Here is a 19,785-nt window from a genome sequence, read left to right on the forward strand (position 1 = left end):
TAAAGCATTACCCCACTCCTTGCCTTGGCCTTAGAGAAATCATTTTTAGGGTTCCTTAATCTTGATACACATACAATTCCTTAGTTCCCCTCCAGGATGGAGTCATTGCTATTCTTATCAGCCCCCTCCAGATTGGCTAGAAATGCATCTAGATGTGGAAAGGAGAGAAATCCAAGCAACGGCGGCTTCAACACATAATATTGTGTTTCTTCCACTTAAGCGCAGGTCAAGCTGTCCAGCCATGCCAGGAATGCCGTGGGCTCCTGCTATCTTTCCCTCTGGCATCCTTCATGGTTATGAAGCATGTCTCACCGCTACAGAGACTGCCTGCTACCCTGCCCGCCGGTGCCCAGCCCACTAGATAGCTGCACTAGATCACTGCATGGGTAAACTGTGTGTCTCCTTCCTACACAGGAAGAGCAGGGAAATGTCTACTTGGATGCAGGTGTTCACCTCTGACGTGGAGGGCAGATACCCTGTAAAACCTCAGGCGACACAAACGGAAACACTGTTGAGGCTGAGTTCTCGTCCATGTAGTGAATGAATTTCAGAAGAGTGACAGATGACTCAGAGAAGAAAGACTAGAGAGAAAATAAAATTGACCTTGATATTAAAGGCTTATAAAAAGAAGACAGGGCTGGAGAGATGGCTTAGTGGTTAAGTGCTTGTCTGTGAAGCCTAAGGACCCTGGTTCGAGGCTCGATTCTCAAAGAACCACATTAGCCAGATGCACAAGGGGGTGCACATGTCTGGAGTTCGTTTGCAGTGGCTGGAGGCCCTGGCGCACCCATTCTCTCTCTCTGTATCTTCCTCTTTCTCTCTCTGTCTATCACTTTCAAATAAATAAAAATAGCCAGTAAGTTAAAAAGGAGATATAAAGGGAAGAGAAAGAAAGGGAGGAGGGTACTTAATAGGTTGGTATTGTATATATGTAAGTAGAATGATTGAGATGGGAAGGTAATATGATGGAGAATGGAATTTCAAAGGGGAAGATGTGGGGGGGAAGGTATTACCATGGAATATTTTTTATAATCATGGAAAATATTAATAAAAATTGTGAAAAGAAAAAAATTAAAAATTAAAAAATAAATAAAAATAACCAAAATTTTTTTTAAAAAGAGTGGACAAATCAAGGCATTTTGTCTACAGCTAAGAAACCATATTTTCACAATTTTTAATTACCAGAAATAATTTTGATTATTTTATCATTAAATACTCACTTTTAAAAAAATGTAAGTGTCGGGGCTGGAGAGATGGCTTGGCGGTTAGGCGCTTGCCTGTGAAGCCTAAGGACCCCAGTTCAAGGCTCGGTTCCCCAGGTCCCACGTTAGCCAGATGCACAAGGGGGCGCACGTGTCTGGAGTTCGTTTGCAGAGGCTGGAGGCCCTGGCGCGCCCATTCTCTCTCTCTCCCTCTATCTGTCTTTCTCTCTGTGTCTGTCGCTCTCAAATAAATAAATAAATTTATTTCTCAAGGCTGTAAGCTGAAAAGTAAAATCCACCCACTTTCATCTGTCAACTTCCCAAAAATTACCACTGTGAGCAAGTTCTTGTTAACGTATAATTTTATAAAAACAGACATTGCACTGGGAGATGGATCAGTGGTACCTGAGTCAGGTATCCAGAGTCCATGTAAAACCACTGAGATATCGCTCCAGCCCAAGTTCAAATCTTTAAGTGCTGTTAAGAACTCACTGAATCAAGTGAAATTTACCCTAGCACCTGCAAAAGTCATAACTATACAAGAATATTACAGCCATTTTCATTGCATGCAGTAGACGCTCACCTAACTTATTTTAAATTTACAGACAGAAAAGTGCCTTGATGACACAGATCTCAGAGAACTAACAAGATGTTCTATAGTGACTTTACAGAACTGTTTCATGGAATGAGGATTACAGTTTCATGGAGTTGTGGTCTTCATGTGTTTCTAGACACAGTTACAAATGTTTGTGTGTTTCTAACAAGATCTGTAAGAGAGTGAAAAACTATGATTCGGCCATAAATAACTCTCCGGGAGCCTGGCTTCAGAGAAAGACTGATTAAAACTTTTAAAAGGAATTCAAGATTTGAGTAGAACACAAGTCAAATCAAATCTCTCCCCCCCCCCAAAAAAAAGTGATAGGGATCAAAAATATAGTTACAGCCAGGTGTGGTGATGCACGCTTTTAATCCCAGCACTCAGGAGGCAGAGGTAGGAGGATCGCTGTGAGTTTGAGACTACATAGTGAATTCCAGGTCAGCCTGGGCTACAGTGAGATCCTACCTCGAAATAAAAAGCCATATATTCACCTTACAATATGGAAACAAACAGATGACTCAAACCCAAATCATAAAAAGGTTTCCTGGGCTAAAGAAATAGCTTAGTGGTTAAGGTCAAGGTGCTTGCTTACAAACCTAAGGATCCAGGTTTGACTTCCCTGAACCCACGTAAGGCAGATACACTAGGTGATGCATCATGTGTACAAGGTCACACATGCACACAAGACGGCACACACGTCTGGAATTCTATTGCAGTGGCTGGAGGCCCTGGTGCACCAATTCTCTCTCATTATCTCTCTCTCTCTCTCTCATACATAAATATAATAAACTAACAAAATGAAAAGGTTTCCCTGCCCTTGTTGTCTGGCTTCAGCCTGTGAATCTCATTAAGAGACCATATGAGTGAGAATGCAACTCTAGCTATGCAGTGTCCACACGCATTTCCTTCCCCGGGAACAATCCACACAGACGCCAGGACATGTATACAATGTGTACGTGTAGTTTTACTCACGGAGGAATGGCAGTCACTTCTTCTGTGACAGAAAAAGACAAGTGAAACTCACAGAGTGCTTTGCATCTCACTTTATAACCAATATCTGTTCTTCCATCTACCTAACCTCAAAGGTTTTCCAAGGAGAAAAGACTCAAGTGGTTTAGCAAAGAGGTTTCTGCCACTAAAAGAAACAACCAGCTGAGTGAAGAGACAGCCTACCAAATGGGACAGAACCTTGGCCAGCTGTGTATCTGATGGAGGATTAATATCTAGTCCACAGTGCACTCAATAGATCAAACACCAATAGAATCATTAATCAATAAATGGGCAAATGAATGGAACAGATTGTTCTCAAAAGAAGAAACAGATATGGCCAATAAATGTTTGAAAAATGTTCAACATCCTTAGTCATTGGGGAAATGTAAATTAAAATTATAGTGAGGGCCAAAGAGATGGTTCAGTGGTTAAAGGCGCTTGCTTGCAAAGCCTGGTGGCCTAGATTCAATTCCCCAGCACCTATGTAAAGCCAGGTACACAAAGTAGAGCATGCATCTGAAAATTTGTTTACAGAGGCAGGAAGCCCTGGCACACCCATACTCACTCTCTCTGCCTCTTTCTCTCTGCCTCAAATAAACAAAATATGTTTAAAAAAAAACTACAGTGAGATTCCACGTCACCCCAACAGAACAGCTATCATGAAGAAAACAGGATAACAAACGATTGTGAGGATGGGAGAAAGAGTAATTCTATTTACTACTCATGGGAATGTAAACTGATGAAGCTACTATGGAGATCACTGTGGAAGTTCCTCAGAAAACTGAAAACAGAACTGGGAGATGACCCAGCTATAGCATTGCTGGAAATGTACCGGAAGGAATTATCAGCACACCACAGAGGTACTTGTACACCATGTTTATGACTTTACAATAACAAGATATGGAATCAGTCTAGGTGTCCATCAACTGATAAAAAGATAAAGAAAATTACGTATTTATATAGGTATGTGTGTGTGTGTGTGTATATATGTGTGTGTGTATATATGTGTGTGTGTGTGTGTGTGTGTGTGTGTGTGTGTGTGTGTGTGATCATATCCATTCATAAAGAAGAATGAAATTAGGTGAAAATCAAGAAATTCTCAACAGGGCGATCTACATAAAGGAGCCACTCCTGATCTGATCTGATGCAAACTCGTGATCTGTCTTCTGCTCAGACTCCCCACAGCCTTGACTGCCTGAAACTGAATAAAAGCTGCTAGTATGGTTAGTGCAGAGGGCGCTCGAGCGTGCCCCACCCTCATGAAATCATAGCCTCTGTGGTGCACGTTCATTTCATGTCCTCCCAGTCACTGCTGGACGGTGGCGACAAAATTACATACAGATGGACGGCACTGAAGATCATCACATCACTGATAACCTTCCCAACAATGTAAATAAACCCAACTCAGAAAGACAAGTATCACATGTGCTCTCTCATGTTAAAAAAAATAAAAATCAAGATTTAGGGCTTGAAAGGTGGCTCGGCTGTTAAGGCGCGCTTGCTGGTCAAGTCTGCTGGCCTGAGACCCATTCCCCGGCAGCCATGCGAAGCCAGAGGCACCAAGTGGCCCATGCGTCTGGAGTTCGTTTACACTGGCAAGAGGCCCTGGCATGCCACTCTTCGTATTCTCTTTCTCTCTTTCTTTCTCTCTCTCTCACTCTCTTTCTCCTTGCAACTAACTAAATAAAAGTGTTTTAAAGAATCAAGATTTAGGGCTGGAGAGATGGCTTAGCGGTTAAGCGCTTGCCTGTGAAGCCTAAGGACCCCGGTTCGAGGCTCGCTTCCCCAGGTCCAACGTTAGCCAGATGCACAAGGGGGCGCACGCGTCTGGAGTTCGTTTGCAGAGGCTGGAAGCCCTGGCGTACCCATTCTCCCTCTCTCTCTCTCCCTCTCTCTCTCTCTCTCTCTGTCTCTCTCTCCCTCTTTCTCTCTCTGTCTGTTGCTCTCAAATAAATAAATAAAATAAAAAGAATACATATATGCATATATAGACACATATGACATGAAAGCAGAAGCGGAACAAGGAAGGCAGGAAGAGGATGGACGGGATGGTGGGAGAGGGCGGGCGAGGTAGACAGACAGAATATTTCGTGTTTTCGCCTCTGCAGACTTTAGATGTGACTACACGTATGTGACACGTATGTGACGTGAAAGCAGACATGTATGTGACACGTATGTGACGTGAAAGCAGAGGGGCACTACTGGGGGAAGAAGGGGACCAGCAAGATGAGAGTGATTTATGTGTGTGAAAATGTCACAATGAAACCATCCTTTTTGTTGGATAATTGACATTTTAATGTTAAAAATGTTACTGCTGTTGCTATTGAAATGGCGAAGCATTTTTTTCCAAGATACTTTCAAAATTTTTGCCATAGTATTTTTTTTTAATTTGCTCATGGTTGAAGTCATTTTTAACTTAGGTCTTTTTTGATTTATTGATAAATTGATTATGAATGAGTCTTTATTTGAGATGAGCATATTAAAGTGAAACATCACAATTACAACTAACTTCAAGGACATGAAAAGCAACATGCATTTGTATCACATTAACCATTAACTTGTTCCCACTATCAGAGCCAAATACCTCATTGTCATAGGTTACCTTTGACACTTGCCTATGTTACTGGGGCTCTACTGAGTATTTTGGTTGAGTTCTTTTTAAAAAAAAATTTTTTTAATTCATTTTTACTTATTTATTTGAGAGTGACAGACAGACAGAAAGAGGCAGAGAGAGAGAGAGAGAATGGGTGCGCCAGGGCTTCCAGCCACTGCAAATGAACTCCAGATGCATGCACCCCCTTGGGCATCTGGCTAACGTGGGTTCTGAGGAATCAAGCCTCTAACAGGGGTCCTTAGGCTTCACATACAAGTGCTTAACCACTAAGCCATCTCTCCAGCCCATGGTTCGGTTCTAAGTGAAATTATGAGCATAATTTGTTTCCATTCTGCACAATTCATATACATCCTGTGTTTCTCAAACTTTCAAATTTTACTATAGTTTTTTGTTTGTTTGTTTATTTTGTCTTGGAGACAAGGTCTCACTATATGACCAAGGCTGGCCTTGAACTTGCAACCCTCCTACTTCATCTTCCCAAGTGCTGATATGATCCGATTGTGTCACAAAAAAATTGTCCTCTGATCTCCGCCTGCTTGACTGGCATCCGAAAATCTACACTCACATTCATAAACATACACGCCCACACTCGCACATACACAAAATCAAAAGAGAGAAGGGAAGGGAAGGAAGATAGATAATGGGGTTTTAGGAGGGCAGGTGAGGACTAGGAAAGCCCAGTGTCTGCTCACGCAGGAGCGGGTGCCCTATTCCAGCTCTCAGGCCCCAAATATCCACCAACAAGGGTACTTGCGGGAGATGCACTTTTGGTTCTCTCTCCTGAGAGCAGATTCAGCCAGAAGAGGGAGTTAATGCCAGCTTTACTTCTCAGAAGTTCCTGTGCTGTTAGTCAAATAAGGGAAGCTCTGAGAAGGCATATTTCTCCATCTGTTGATCTTTAAATGTCTTCAGCTTAAAATATCAACTATGGAACTCCAAGTAAGTCCCCACACCTGTTAAAGGAAAATTAAAAAAAGAATTAGGGGGAAGAGGATATAAAACCATGAGTCATACAAATATAAAATCAAAATTCTCAAAGACTTTACTTAACTCATTTACTGATGAAGGAACCACTATAAATCATTCAAAGGAGTTTGGAACACACACACACACACACACACACACACACACACACACACACACTTGTAAGCCACTAAGAATGCTGGAATAAATTTGCTTAACTCATGCAAAACTGACCCACATCCATGGGGTGATAATCAATGTATCTCACCATCTATATTGGTTACAGGCATCTATAGACAACTGTCACTTGCATCATTATAAGCCTATAAACATGTAGAGAGTTGCAAAATAGCTGGAAGACATGACATCAGTATTACCACCCTATATGACCTTGCCTTTTTTAAAAAATAATTTTTTGTTGTTGTTGTTGTTGTTAGGTTTTTTTTTCTGGTGTTTTTATTTAATTTAATTTGTTAGTTTTCTTTTCAGCAAATACAGGCAGTTTGGTACCATTGTTTAGGCTCATCCATGATCTACCCCCTCCCATTGGACCCTCCTTGTTGATGTAAATGGGTTGTGCATTGTGGAGTTAGCCCACAGTTATTGGTATGGTAAATGTCTCTGCATATCATGACCCAACATGTGACTCTGACATTCTTTCCGCCCCCTCTTCCGCAAAATTTCCCTGAGCCATGTTGGGTTCATTTTTGGTCTGCTTCAATGCTGAGGTGTTGGGGGCCTCTGAGGCTCTGGCTCTATGATTTGGTAGGAGTTGATTTTTCTCTGTGTTGGTCTCCTTCCCCTTTGTGCTGGTATCCGGTTCATCAGGAAAACAGCACCCTTGCTTGTTTCGCCAATTGTCCTTAGTTTCAAGCCAGGGCCCTTTTGAGGTATGTTGGGGCAGCTCTCTCCTGAGGATCTGCATCTATCTGAAAAAGAGAAGCAGATTCTCCAACGGAGAGTAAGTTAGCACCCGAAAAATTGAGATAACAATTACTTTTTTGATAGAGAGTTTGATAGGTGTAGGCCCTCTGTACCCCATGAATGATGAAATAATTTTTAATTTAATTTATTTATATGTAAGCAGAGAGAGAAAGGAGACAGACAGAGAGATAATAACTGCAAAGGAACTCCAGATGCATGTGTCCCCTTGTGCATCTGGCTTACGTGGGTATTGGGGCATCGAACCTGGGTTCTTTGGCTTCATGGGCAAGCACCTTAACCGCTAAGCCATCTCTCCAGCCCCGACCTTGCCTTTTTTTACCCACTTCCAAGCCTAATACAGCTGTCTTGTGGTGTCATTAGCCTAACACAAAACCAGGCACCATCATCAGGGGCTGAACGCTTTTTGTAGGAGAAGGGAATGGGGCTGAAGTGTAAAGTATGAACACATACAATTTTTTCAAAAAAACGATGAAGACATTCTTCTCAGCGCATAACAGCATGGGCAGAAGGAGGAGGTAAGAGGCAAAGATGGTGAGAGACGGGAAGCTGTCCTGGAGGGCTCTGCGCACTGGAGAGCCAGGTGGGTGGGAAGTAGGGGGCAACCACCTTTTGCACGGGCTTGACACTGGCTGTCTTAAAATGCCCTGTCCCCTCCCTGATCACTGCAGGTGCTCCGGGGAGTGCCCAGGATGTCATGTGTCCCCTGGGCTCCTTTCCCTGTGGGAACATCACGAGATGCTTGCCTCAGCTGCTGCACTGCAACGGCGTGGACGACTGTGGGAACGAGGCAGACGAGGAGGACTGCGGTGAGTGTGGCCGAGTGTGGCCGAGTGTGGCAGAGTGTGGCAGAGTGGGGCCGAGTGTGGCAGAGTGTAGCCGAGTGTGGCCGTGTGTGGCCGAGTGTGGCCGAGTGTGGCAGAGTGTGGCCGAGTGTGGCAGAGTGTGGCAGAGTGGGGCCGAGTGTGGCCGAGTGTGGCCGTGTGTGGCAGAGTGTGGCCGAGTGTGGCAGAGTGTGGCTGTGTGGCAGAGTGTGGCGCCCCAGCCACAGAGCGGAGAGGAGCGGGGGAGAGGGGAGACAGGCAGGAGAAATGAATGCAAAATCTGCGTGGACGGGCGTCTTATATCCTGCGTGTGTGTGTGTGTGTGTGTGTGTGTGTGTGTGTGCGCGCGCGCACAAATTCTTGTTTTCTAGCCCAGGATGGTCTGCAGTTTATTACATAGCTCAAATTGGCCTCTAATGATGTGCAAACACAATCCTCCTGCCTCAGCCCCCAGGATGCTCAGAGCCCAGTTGTGCCCTTCCAGATCCAGCTCCCAGCCTTTTCGATATAATAGCATCACAACCGATGTTTTAAGAAAACATTAAGTGTGCCGTAGCAGATGTTTTAACCTAACAAACCTGCCCAACACAAACCTTTGAGATAGAACAGGGTCAATATTAAGAAGCTGGGCTGCGGAGCCAGACGGCACCAGGCTGAACCTAGCAACAATAGTCAAACAGTTTTTAAAGATTTTGAGAACTTTTATCATATGAACATGCTGCAAATTGGCCATTTCTTCACTTGGTTGTACTCTTTCTTTTTTTTATTTTTTTCTCAATTTTTTTAAACACTTTCCATGATTATAAAAAATAGCCCATGGTAATACCCTCCCTCCCCCGCTTTCCCCCTTTGAAATTCCATTCTCCATCATATCCCCTCCCCCTCTCAATCAGTCTCTCTTTTATTTTGATGTCGTGATCTTTCCCTCCTCTTATGATGGTCTTGTGTAGGTGGTGTCAGGCATGGTGTGGTCATGGATATGGTTGTACTCTTTCTTGACAAATATTTTTTATCTATTTATTTGAGAGGCCCCAGTGAGTACTTCAGCATGGGTGTGCCAGAGCGTCCTACAACTGCTAACGAACTCCAGACACGTGCACTACTTTGTGCATTTGGCTTTAGGTGGACAGTCGGGAGTTGGACCCAGGCCATCAGCAAGTACCTTTCACTGCAGAGCCATCTCTCCAGCCCTGGGTTTTCTCCTCCTCCACCTCCATTTCCACCACCACCACCACCACCACCACCCCCCACCCCCCCGGCCGAGAGCCCTGCTCCATGGGGTGTCAGTAATCACTGTGGGGTCATGAATGCAGCCAGTGAACTCCTAGCGGAGGGACAGTGACTCAGACTCTTACATTCTTTCCAAGCCTTCTTCCTCCTACTGCCCAACATGAGGCAACTCATATCTGTCACACCCACCAGGACCCAGGAGACATTACAGAGGAAGTGGTGGATTAAATATTAGTGCTGGGCTAGAGAGATGGCTTAGCAGTGAAGGCACTTGCCTGCAAAGCCTAAGGACCCAGGTTCAATTCCCCAGTGCCCACATAAGTCAGATGTATATATGATGGTGCATACATCTGGAGTTTGCTTGGAGTAGCTTGAGGCCCTGGCACACCCATTCTCTCCTCTCTCCCCCTCTCTTTTTCTCTTAAATAAATAAAATATTTTTTTTAATATCAGTGATTGGGGGCTGGAGAGATGGCATAGCAGTTAAGGTGTTTTCCTGCCAAAGCCAAAGGATCCTGGTTCAATTCTCCAGGACCCACATAAGCCAGATGCACAAGGGGGCTCACGAATCTGGAGTTTGTTTGCAGTAGCTAGAGGGCCTGGCACACCCATTTTCTCTCTTTCCCTCTTTCCCTCTGTCAAATAAATAAATAAAATATATGTAAAATATACATGAGTGCTAGGCTGGAGAGATGGCTTAGTGGTTACAACGCTTGCCAGCAAAGTCTAAGAACTCATGTTCGAATCTCCTGGTCCCATGTAAGCCAGACACACAGTGATGCAAGCGTGCAATGTTGCACATGTGCACAAGGTGGCACATGCATCTGGAGTTCATGTGCAGCAGCTGAAGGCCCTGGCACGTCATTCTCTCTCCCTCTCTCTCTCTCTCTCTTTCACTCTCTCTCTCAAATAAATTAAAACTATATATATAAGTGCTGCTCTCACTTCCAGCCTGAGACCCTCCTCCAGGGAGATGGCTGTAAACAGTAAAGAGACTCAAAACCCATGAAGACAGAAAACCAGGCTGCAGAGGGCTCAGTACTAAAGGAGATTTGCGACACGCCCTACAAGGCTCAGGGAACAATTGAACTTCAGAGAACACCTCCTCACTACCATGCGCATCAGACCCCTTACTTGTGAAAGGGCGTGACGACCCTCTAAGCTTAAAGGGTGGTAAGAAAGGCAGCGGCTCACAGTGCTAGGCACCACTATTCCCTCCTGCTTCTGTTTACTGCTGCTAGGGAGGAAATGTGCGACCTCTTTATATAAAAGGGGTAAAGGTAATATGCAAGTGCGGCTAACCTGTTATTCAAGCAATGGCCACACCTACGGCCTTCCAACGCCAACAAGATTGCTAGCCTGGCACAGTGCTTGGGAAAATTGCTTTCAGTTGGAATTTCTTTCAAATTTCTAAATCTTTAAAAGCTTTTTTTTTTTTCCTTTGGTTTTCTAAGGTAGGGTCTCACTCTAGCTCAGGCTGACCTATGTAGTCTCAGGGTGGCCTCAAACTCACAGAAATCCTAACTCTGCCTCCCCAAGTGCTGGGATTAAAGGCGTGCACCACCATGCTCGGCCCACAAATTTATTAAAAAAAAAAAAAAAAACTTGAATTTCCTGGAGCTTGTCCATGGCAAAACTAAACTTTTGGTCAACAACATAAAGCAGTAAGATTTCTCACTTGTGGGAAAATATGATCTTATTTTTAGAGGACAAAAACATGCCTAACAATATTAATATTGGTAATGCTGCAAAAATGTTATGCCTGGGACTACAGAGTGGCTCAGTGCTTAATAGGTGATTGCTTGTAAAGTCTGTGGGCCTGAGTTCAATTCCCCAGTACCCATATAGAGCCAGATGCACACAGTGGTGCATGCATCTGGAGTTCATTTGGAGCAACAAAAGAGGCCCTGGCATGCACAGAGGCTGGCTCTTTCTCTCTCTCTCTTTCTCTCCTCTCTCATAAATAAATAAATAAAATATGTTTTGTAAAATGTTATGCCTGAGCTGGGTGTAGCGGTGCATGCCTTTAATCCCAATACTCGGGAGTCAGAGGTAGGAGGATTGCTGTGAGCTTGAGGCCACCCTGAAACTACATAGTGAATTCCAGGTCAGCCTGGGCCAGAGTAAGACCCTACCTGAAAAAATAAAAAACCAAAAATAAAAAGTTATGCCTGAAAGATGCCTTGCTGTACACACCCCTCAAGTTGAATGTACTGCTTTAAATGAATTAAACTTCTGTTAAAATGCGGGATGGAGGCTAGGGTTTGAAAATACTCTAGCCTGTATAAAAACTTACCCTAACTTATTTCAGGGAAACATGGGAAATAGTTTATGTTTCTGGTATGTATGTCTTATAATTACAAACAAAGCGTAAACCACCTTCCTAAAACGCTATCACTTTTCTCCGGTCTTCGGCCATGTGAGTTCGCAGGAAACAGTCGCCATGGCACAGGCCGTCAGCGCCCTCACGGGAGCCTCATCAGTCACCAGATATCTCTGATCAGCTAAGCTGAACTCCCCGACAGCAGGCGACACTTCCCCTGTCATATCACAGCAATTATGTATTTGCTTATTTACTTATTTATTGCCATGCTGGAGGGACAGAAACTCTGGGCTTCTGGATGCTTAGACAAGCACTCTGCCACTGAGCGCATCCCCACCCCCAGCTCCAAACTTGAAATTTTTTCCTAACTTCACCTGATTCTATTTCCAGTATGTCTTAGAGCAGTAACTCAAAACTAGCTGTACCTGGACTGGAGAGATGGCTTAATGGTTAGGGCACTTGCTTGAAAAGCCAAAGGATCCAGGTTCAATTCCCCAGGACCCACATAAGCCACATACACAAGGTAACACATGGGCTTGGAGTTCACTTGCAGCAGCTGGAAGCCCTGGTGTACTCATTCCCCCCCCCCCCCCCGTCCCTCTCTGCCTAATAAATAAAAAAGAAAAATCTAGCCATGCTAAGCTGAGGAGCTAAAGTTATGATTACCTTTGACTTGGAAGGCAATAACATATCTAAAAAAAAATAATAATTACATCTTCACATGCATTTATAAAGGTACACATCACATCACACACCATACCACACATACCAAACACACACACTCGCACAGAGAGAGAGAAATAACATTCTGCTAAAATAACTGAATATTGCATAGTTTTTAAGACTTAAGTTCAGAAAGCGAGCTGTACACTATTATCTACTTCCCTCTCCACAGTCTCCCTAGGAGACCCCCATGTATTTCCCAGAAAGCAGAAGAATATGGTACCTGCCTCGAACCCAGAGAGGCGGAAAAGAGTGGGGCAACTCTAGCTTAAGCACTAAGCTTAACGAGACCAGGAAACAGAAGTTTCAAACCAGATGGTCGTAGTCATTACAGACAGTCATCCACGGTCAGCCCTGCTAACAAAGGCAATGAGGCACTTGGGTGGGTACGACAGGCTCAGAGCCCAAAATTTCTACCTCTACCCAGAATATGAAGGGAAACAAACGTCTCTTCTCATTTCTACAAGATGGGAATGAAGAGTAATCTGTGAGCTGTCTTACTGGTTACTTCTCTCATTGCTGTGACAGAATGCCAAACAAAAGCAACTTAAGGAAGGAAAGGTTAATTTGATTTGGGCTCATAGCTTGAGGGTATAAGCATCACCACGCAGGGGTGACAGGGTGGCAGGCGTGTAAGGCAGCTGGAAATGCTGCACTCACCGTCTGGAAGAGGAAAGACACGAATGCTGGTGCTCCGCTTTCTCTCTTCCCTTGGTTCAATCTGGGACCCCAACCCAAGGAATGGTGCTACCCACAGTTGGAGGGAAGGGTCTTCCCACCTCAACAAATGTAATGTAGACCCTCCCTCAAGGACATGCCCAGAGATTTGCCTCCTAGCTCTTTCCAGATCCAATCAAGTTGACAAGAGACAAGAACCACTATGGTGCTAGGAGTCTCTGACAGCCTGGATCTCAGATGTTTTCATTAGTAGGATCCGCTGAGATCCTAGACCTCAGATGTTTTCATTAGTGGGAGAGTCTCTGAGAGCCTGGATCCCAGACATTTTCATTAGTAGGAGTCTCTGAGAGCCTGGATCTCAGACAGTTTCATTAATAGGATTCTTTAAGATCCTGGATCTCAGATGTTTAGCACTTATGGTCCCAGAATTGATGGATAAAATCCCTATCTTCTAATGTGTAGAAATTTTATCTCTGACCAAAATTTCACAGATGCCCAGGTGGCACGCTGCTCTGTGTTTATGTCAAAGTATTCTGGAGCATTCTAGGAACGACAATAGGATTTTATCTCCATCTGTCGAGTCCAAGTGATAAAAAGTTATGAGTCTGAGTTATTTCTGCTTGCCTCTCATTGCCTTAATTTCCTCTACCAGCTGTGGTTTTTGTTTTTTCATCTTCCAGTTTCTGGATAATTTATGTTCCCAAGGATGATCATATTTAAATTCTATTTAATGCTAATTAAATTAAATCAGAAAGCTGGTCCTTGCAGAGTATGTAAACTGCATGCATATTTGAATAAGCTATATCAGATATATTTCCAATTGTGTAAAATGCATCATTTTAACCTATGTATACAAGAAGAATCTACAGCTAAAAATCACTCTTTTGAGTGATTAGTAGTCTATTACTCTACTTCTGGGTAAGATGGCAGAGTGTAAGTCACATGTGAGGGAGAAGAGGAAGGAAGATAGAGAAATAAAGGTTCCAGGGCTGCTCCACAGCCACGCCTAAGTGCCAGTGTCAACTCCAGGACAGATGGATGATAAGCAACTTACCTGGGTGATAGTCAAGTCCCTCTACTCAACAGAGCAACCTTAAGTGACTGGGAAATCCCAGTTTCCCATTGAAGGGCTGCAATGGCCACATCTTCAGCAGCATGGAAACCTCCAGCAGCCGCCCCGTGGGGTGAGGGCACTCTCACCACTACCACAGGAGCAATAGTGGTGACCGGTGACACACAAGAGGCATTAGAACTGCAGGTAGAATGACTTCCACACTACAGATCATAGTAAAGGTGTCAAAAATGCAAACTGAAGCTGCAAGAGAAAAATACCAACTCATATACACAAAGTCAGCAGTTTCACAGTAACCACAGGCCATCAGCAACCCTAAAAAGCCAAAAGAAGAATGGAGTGATATATTTCAAGCTCTGAAAGTAAGTAACTGTCAGCTGAGAGTGCTATATTCAGCAAAGTTATCTTTCAAAATTGGTGGAGAAATAAGGATCTTTCAAGACAAACACAGACTTGAGGCACAATGCACATCAACCCAACCAGTTTTCCTGGAAGTTCAGAAAGAAATATTGAACAGGAAAGAAGAAAGATATCTGCATTTGAAAGAACAAAAGACAAGACACATTTCATAAAAGAAACATGAGCAGAGAAGAAATGGGGGGAGGGAAGCCCTTCATGACTAACAGCAAGGCAGTAAATTTTCAGGGAAAAAGAAAAGAAATACCAATAATCCGGCCAAGTGGAACATCATCCAATAAAGTATCAAGAAATAACAAGTCTCCTTCAATAACAACACTGCATGTAAATGGCCTCAGCTTGCCATAAAACTGGTCTCCCGCCTCCGCAAGGACCCTCTTCATGGGTTGTGCGTCGTGGGGTTAGCTATCAGTAATGGGGAAGGGGCAATGTCTCTGTGCATAATGACCCAATGTGTGGCTCTAACAGTCTTTCCGCCCCTCTTCCATGAATTTCCCTGAGCCACGTTGGGTTCATTTTAGGTCTACTTCAGTGATGAGGTCTTGGGAGACTCTATGTCTCTGGATATATGATTTGGTAGGAGTTGAGTGTTCTCTGTGTCTTTATTTCCTCACCCTTGTGCTGGTACCAGGTTCAGCAAGAAAGCAGCACTTTTGCTCATTTTTCCAATGGAGAGTGAAGTCAGCACCAGATAAATGGGATAACCATGATTAGTTTAGAGAGAATTTAATAGGTGTAGGCCCTCTTGTAGCCCACAACTGGTAGCTTGATAATGGAGAGCTGGCTCATTTTTTGGATATTATTCTGACTTGCTTCCCAGCTCCAGTGGATTCCATTCCACTGAGCAGATTACTTAACCAAATAAAGAGCAGCTGGGTTACCCACCACAGCTGTGCATCACTATTGCACTTGTGTGAGCATCACATCAAGTTGTTTGCTGCTGAGTAGCTTAGACCACGAGTTGCTTGGACAGATGGTGGTCCTTTTCCCCCAATCGCTCATGTAACCTTCTGGCACTAGACAAGCTAACTGTCTGGGGTCTGACTCTCCTCCAGATTCCATCCCGGTCACTCCATATTGGGTACCAACAGTATATGGTGTCTTCAGCATTAGGGTCTTACCACTAACTAACCTTTGGTGGGTCATCAAGTGCTCTGACAGAAATCTGTCTTCTTTTGGGAAACTTTGTAGGTCTCTGATCAACAGCTCATGGTAGATGCTGTGTTAATTAATTCTACACACCATTTCCCATGAGCCATTTGATGAGATAAACTCCCATGATCATTTGGGTCCATTACTCTGGGCAGCCTAAAATGGTGGTTGAACACTATGGAGCAAAACCACTTACGTCATGGTCAGGAACTTAAGCAAGAAACTGGAAAGAGCTGTAATTCTCTTCCAGAGCACACACTCAGTGAGCTGAGGATTTCAGCACTAAGCATTTAACACATGGGCCTTTGGGAGAGTTTTAGCACTTCAGACTCCAGTAAACTTCCAAATTTTATCTTACTTGCTTCATCTTTGCCCCTCCCCTTGAGATGCCCACTGTTAATCCTAAACTTGATTTGAAGTCGTCCCTGTGCTCTGCATAGTATATGCTTGAAAGGCTGCCTTGCATTTCTTTTCACCCTCTTAGGAATATATGATTTTGTCTAACAAGAGCTACGATAGAGCTAGAGAGATGGCTCAGCAGTTCAAGGAGCTTTCTTACAAAGCCTGATGGCCCAGGTTCAATTCCCCAGTCCCCATGTAAAGCCAGATGCACAAAGTGGTGTGTGTGTTTGGAGCTCACTTGCAGTGTGGCGGGAGGCCATGGTGTGCCTGTGTTCTCATTCTCTCTTGCTCTCTCTCTTTCCTTCTTTCTCTCTTTCTCTCTCTCAAATGAATAAAACATTTTTAAGAAGAGCTGGAAGAACAAAATTGGTAGACTCTTCTATTGTTTTTTGAGTATTTGTATGTGCTAGATATATTCCTGGCCCTTTATATACACTCATTTCATCCTCACTGTAAATTGGATACATTAAATTTTATCTGCCCTGTATATACAGAAAAGAAAAGTGCAGGGAGATTCTTCTTCTAAACATTGCTGCTTGCTCAGAATTCAACCCTTGTGGGCTGGAGAGATGGCTTAGCAATTAAGGCACTTGCCTACAAAGCCTAAGGACCTGGTTTGATTCCCCATTGCCCAAGTAAGCCAGATACACACATAGGGGTACATGGGTCTGGAGTTTGTTTGCAGTGCTAGAGGCTCTGGGGTTCTGATGTGCCCAATCTCTCCTCCCTCTGTCTGTCTGTCTGTCTGTCTCTCTCTCTCTCTCTCTCTCTCTGCCTGTCTGTTGGTCTCTCTCTCTCTCTCTGTGGGTCTGTCTCTCTCTCTTTGTCTCTCTCTCTTTCTCTCTGTCAATAAATAAATAAAGATAAAATATTCTTTAAAAGGAATTCAACCCTTCCAAATGACTTTCCATCACTCTAGCAAACCTTTTAGATAATCAATTTATAAGGAGAAAAGTATTTATTTTGGCCCACAGTTTGAAAGGTTCTAGTCCATGATCAGTTTCCACCATTGCCTTTGGCCTGTGTCCGAGTAGCACATTTTGGTGGAGCATGTGGCCAAGAAAACTGTTTCCCTTATAGCCAAGAATCAATGAGAGAAAGAGAGCTGGGCAGCATAACCTCCTCCCACCTCCCAGTAACACCCGGGGCTAAGGACCAGGCTTACATGTGGGCCCTTGGAGAGCGCTTATCCAAACCATAGAAACGTCTTCGGTTTTGTTCTCACTTGGGTGGAAGGGACCACACTCCCACAGTGTTAACTATACAATTCTACCTCAAAGGAATCCTTGTCGATAAAATGTAAACTCTATGAAACCTCCTCCTATGCCATATTTAAAACATCTGGGAAGACTTTTTTTTTTTTTCTTCCTTGTTAGGTACATACTCAGTGTGTAAACAGCCATTCTGGTGCCATTGTTAGCCTCTTCCCTGTCCTCCCCCCTCCACAGGGACCCTCCTCATTGGGGATTGTGGGTCGTGCATTGTGGGGTTAGCCATCAGTTATGGGGAAGAGGCAATATCTCTGTGCTTAATGTCCCAACTTGTGGCTCTAACAATCTTTCTGACCCCTCTTCCATGAATTTCCCTGAGCCATGTCGGGTTCATTTTAGGTCTATTTCAGTGATGAGGTCTTGGGAGCCTCTGTGTCTCTGGATCTCTGGTTTGGTAGGACTTGAGTGTTCTCTGTGTCTATCTCCTTTACCCTTGTACTGGTTCCAGGTTCACCAAGAAAGCAGCACTCTGTGTGTGTGTGTGTGTGTGTGTGTGTGTCTACATTTCTTTTTTTTTTTTCTTTTTCTTTTTTTTAATTTTTATTAACATTTTCCATGGTTATAAAAAATATCCCATGGTAATTCCCTCCCCCCACCCCACACTTTCCCCTTTGAAATTCCATCCTCCATCATATTACCTCCCCATCTCAATCATTGTACTTACATATATACAATATCAACCTATTAAGCACCCTCCTCCCTTCCTTTCTCTTTCCTTTATATCTCCTTTTTAACTTACTGCATAGCCCATTTTTGATTGGCTTGTTTGATTCCTTATTATTTAACTTTTTGAGCTCTTTGTATATCCTAGATATTAATCCTCTATCAGATATATAGCTGGCAAAGATTTTTTCCCATTCTGTAGGCTGCCTCTTTGCTTTTTTCACTGTGTCCTTTGCAGTGCAAAATCTTTGTAATTTCATGAGGTCCCAGTGATTAATCTGTTGTTTTATTGCCTGAGCATTTGGGGTTGTATTCAGAAAGTCTTTGCCAAGACCAATATGTTGGAGGGTTTCCCCTACTTTTTCCTCTAGCAGTTTCAGAGTTTCAGGTCTGATGTTAAGGTCTTTAATCCATTTGGACTTAATTCTTGTGCATGGCGAGAGAGAAGAATCTATTTTCATCCTTCTGCAAATATATATCCAGTTTTCAAAACACCATTGGCTGAAGAGGCTGTCTTTTCTCCAATGAGTATTTTTGGCATTTTTATAGAATATCAGGTGGCTATAGCTACTTGGGCTTACATCTGGGTCCTCTATTCTGTTCCACTGATCTACATGTCTGTTTTTGTGCCAGTACCACACTGTTTTTGTTACTATGGCTCTGTGGTATAGGTTAAAATCCAGTATGGTGATACCACCAGCCTTATTGTTGTTCCTCAGTATTATTTTAGATATTCAAGGTTTTTTGTGATTCCAAATGAATTTTTGGATTGCCTTTTCTATTTCCATGAAGAATGCCTTTGGAATTTTGATATGGATTGCATTAAATGTGTAGATTGCTTTAGGTAAGATTGCCATTTTCACAATATTGATTCTTCCAATCCAGGAACAAGAGATGTTTCTCCACTTTCTAGCGTCTTCTGCAATTTCTCACTTGAGTGTTTTAAAGTTCTCATTGTAGAGATTCTTTACGTCCTTCGTTAGGTTTATTCCAAGGTACTTTATTTTTTTTTTTTTCGATGCAATTGTGAATGGGAGTGATTCTCTGATTTCATCCTCTGTGTGTTTGTTGTTAGCATATATGAAGGCTACTGATTTCTGTGTATTTATTTTGTATCCTGCTACATGGCTGTAGGTTTTTATCAGCTCTAACAGTTTGCTAGTAGAGTCTTTAGGGTCCTTTATGTATAGAATCATGTCATCTGCAAATAATAACTTGATCTCTTCCTTTCCAATTTGTATCCCTTTTATGTGTGTCTCTTGCCTTATTGCTATGGCTAAGACTTCCAAAACTATATTAAATAAAAGTGGGGACAGTGGACACCCTTGTCTTGTTCCTGATTTTAGTGGGAAAGCTTCCAGTTTTTCCCCATTTAGCAATATGTTGGCTGTAGGCTTGTCATAAATAGATTTTATTATATTGAGATATGTTCCTTCTATTCCCAGTCTCTGTAGGACTTTTATCATGAAGGGATGTTGGATTTTGTCAAATGGAAAGCAGCATTCTTGCTCATGTCTCCAATTACTCTATGGTTTCAGCTGCGGCCCTGGAGAGGTGCGATGGGCTAAATTTCCTCTCGGCTTCTGCATCCATCTGATAAAGAGAAGCAGATTCTCCAATGGAGAGTGAAGTCAGCACCATATAAATGGGAAAACCATTATAATTTTAGAGGGAATTTAATAGGTGTAAGCCCTCTTAATGCCCAAGATTGGTGGAAACTT

General features: G+C 43.3%; 1 protein-coding gene across 1 annotated transcript in view; it reads left to right on the top strand.

Annotated features, from left to right (window-relative positions):
- Nucleotides 1–19,785, top strand: part of Rxfp1 (relaxin family peptide receptor 1) — a 99,462-nt gene that overhangs the window by 17,668 nt on the left and 62,009 nt on the right. Inside the window, exon 3 of the mRNA XM_045131103.1 lies at nt 7,981–8,118. Within this exon, the coding sequence (XP_044987038.1) occupies nt 7,981–8,118 (138 nt within the window). The remainder of the gene's footprint in view (nt 1–7,980; nt 8,119–19,785) is intronic.

This window comes from Jaculus jaculus, chromosome 12, assembly GCF_020740685.1.
Source record: "Jaculus jaculus isolate mJacJac1 chromosome 12, mJacJac1.mat.Y.cur, whole genome shotgun sequence".
NCBI classification, from domain to species: Eukaryota; Metazoa; Chordata; class Mammalia; order Rodentia; family Dipodidae; genus Jaculus; species Jaculus jaculus.